At 46.8% G+C, this 2,328-nt stretch overlaps 1 protein-coding gene across 1 annotated transcript; it reads left to right on the plus strand.

Annotated features, from left to right (window-relative positions):
* The first annotated feature begins 898 nt into the window (after positions 1-898).
* LOC110942899 lies at positions 899-2,116 on the plus strand. Its single transcript, XM_022184660.1, has 2 exons — positions 899-1,288; positions 1,388-2,116. The coding sequence occupies exons 1-2, from the start codon at positions 899-901 to the stop codon at positions 2,114-2,116; spliced, it is 1,119 nt and encodes a 372-aa protein (XP_022040352.1).
* Positions 2,117-2,328: the final 212 nt, after the last annotated feature.

Consider the following 2,328-nt stretch of genomic DNA (forward strand, 5'->3'; position numbering starts at 1 on the left):
CTCTTCAGGAATCAAGACATCTTCGCATGGACACCCGCCGACATGACAGGGGTGCCACGCGAAGTCACGCAACATTTCTTGAATACCCTGCCAGGTATCAAGCCGGTAATCCAAGGTCAAAGAACTGCTCTCCGCAGGCATCCTGCGGGAAGCTAAATACCAGACTTGGTTATCCAACCTAGTCATGGTAGAAAAAGCAACCGGGGGCTGGCGCATGTTCGTCGACTATAAAGATCTCAACAAAGCCTGCCCCAAAGATTGTTACGCACTTCCGGAGATCGATGAGAAAGTTGATAACCTCGCCCCAGTTCGATGGAAGTGTTTCCTCGATTGTTATAAAGGCAATCACCAAGTGAAGATGGCGATCGAGGACAAAGATAAAACGACATTCCACACCCCTACTGGGAATTATTGTTACACAAAAATGCTGTTTGGGTTGCGCAACGCGGGTGCAACTTATCAAAAGTTAATGAACGACACTTTTGGCGATCAAATCAGCAAGAGTGTCGAAATCTACATGGGCGACCTAGTCGTCATGAGCATGGAAGAGGATACCATGCTCACCGATATCGAAAGAACATTCCAAACTCTGCGTAGCGTCAATGTGAAGCTCAACCCATGGAAATGCTTGTTTGGAATGGAGGAAGGCAAGTTCCTTGGATTCATCGTCATAAAAGATGGATTCAAGGTCAACCCGGAAAAAGTACAGGCGATCGAGCGCATGCCATCGCCTTCCACGATGAGGGAAATGCAACGACTAGCCGGCCGGCTAGCCGTGTTAAACAGATTTTTAGCTAACCACGCAGCTAAATCTTACCCCTTCATCAGTACTCTGCGGAACTGCTTAAAAAAGGAACAATTCCAATGGACCGTAGAGGCTGAAAACGCTTTCTGGGAGATGAAAGAGTGTTTGATCCAACTCCCAACCCTAACCGCACCACGCAAGAAAGAACCACTCATCTTGTACCTATCCGCCGCAGTCAACGCGGTGGGCGCGGTACTCATAGTGGAGCGGGAGGGAGTTCAAACACCAATCTATTATGTCAGCAAAATGCTTAATGACCCAGAGATAAGATACTCCATCATGGAGAAGTTGGTACTCGCACTGGTACATGCATCTAGACGGTTACGCCGTTACTTTGCAGATCATGTCATCACCGTGTTAACCAATGACAAAATCGGGCAAATCCTCTCCAAGCCCGAAATCTCTGGGAGACTAGCAAAATGGGCCATCGAACTGAGCGCGCACACATTGATCTACAAACTGCGTCCAACAATCAAGGGCCAGGTTCTAGCTGATTTTGTCGCCGAAGTACCGGCGAATCGCATCTAAGAATGCGAAGACGAACAAAACCCTACACTCCCACTGTCCTCATCAGACATCTAGGCACTATACACCAATGGTGCATCCAACGAGGACGGTGCAGGCGAAGGTCTGCGACTCGTTAACCCTGATGGCCAAGAACTCACCTATGCAATCTGCATCGATTTCAAAAGCACAAACAATGAGGCAGAGAACGAGGCTCTACTAGCAGGGCTCCGTTTGGCAGTCAAGCTCGGCGTCCAACATCTGGAAGCACACGTCGACTCACTACTAGTTGCAGGGCAAGTGTGTGGTGACTATGCCGCAAAAGGGGATATCATATTCCTCTATCTCGAACAAGCCATGCAACTGAAATCACGATTCACCTCCTTCAACATCCGCCATGTCAATAGGAGTGAAAACAAACTAGTGGATGCACTATCAAAACTCGCATCCACCAGCTTCCAACATCTGGAAAAGGAGATACATATTGAGATCCTGCAAAACCCCTCGGTACCCCTATGCCAAAGCAACGTCATCGAATACGGTACAACATCTTGGATGACACCAATTATTGCATACTTGCAATTAGGTGTTACTCCCGAAAGTAAAGCAGAGGCATGCAAGCTACGATACAAAGTGTGCCACTGTCAGATGGGAGACAAGATTTTATACCGCAAATCATACCTGGGGACACTCCTAGGATGCGTTAACCCTCAAGATGCCACATATCTGATTAGAGAGATACACGAAGGAATATGTGGCATACAATCAGGCCCACACTATTTCATGCGCCTGAAACATTGGCCTTAAATAAACACTATTTCAACCGTGCTCACACAAAGACAAAGTAAAAGCTCTTTACTTACGCACTCTGAGCCACGCGTACTTGCGTATCACCTAGACATGCAAATGACAAATTCGGACTTAATGTTATTTACAAAGGCCTTAAACATTGGCCTTACCAAACATTAACTCACATATGTTCAAAAGCAAGAAGTAAAAACACTTGTACAACTTGAGCA

The sequence above is a fragment of the Helianthus annuus genome, chromosome 5 (genome assembly GCF_002127325.2).
Source record: "Helianthus annuus cultivar XRQ/B chromosome 5, HanXRQr2.0-SUNRISE, whole genome shotgun sequence".
NCBI classification, from domain to species: domain Eukaryota; kingdom Viridiplantae; phylum Streptophyta; class Magnoliopsida; order Asterales; family Asteraceae; genus Helianthus; species Helianthus annuus.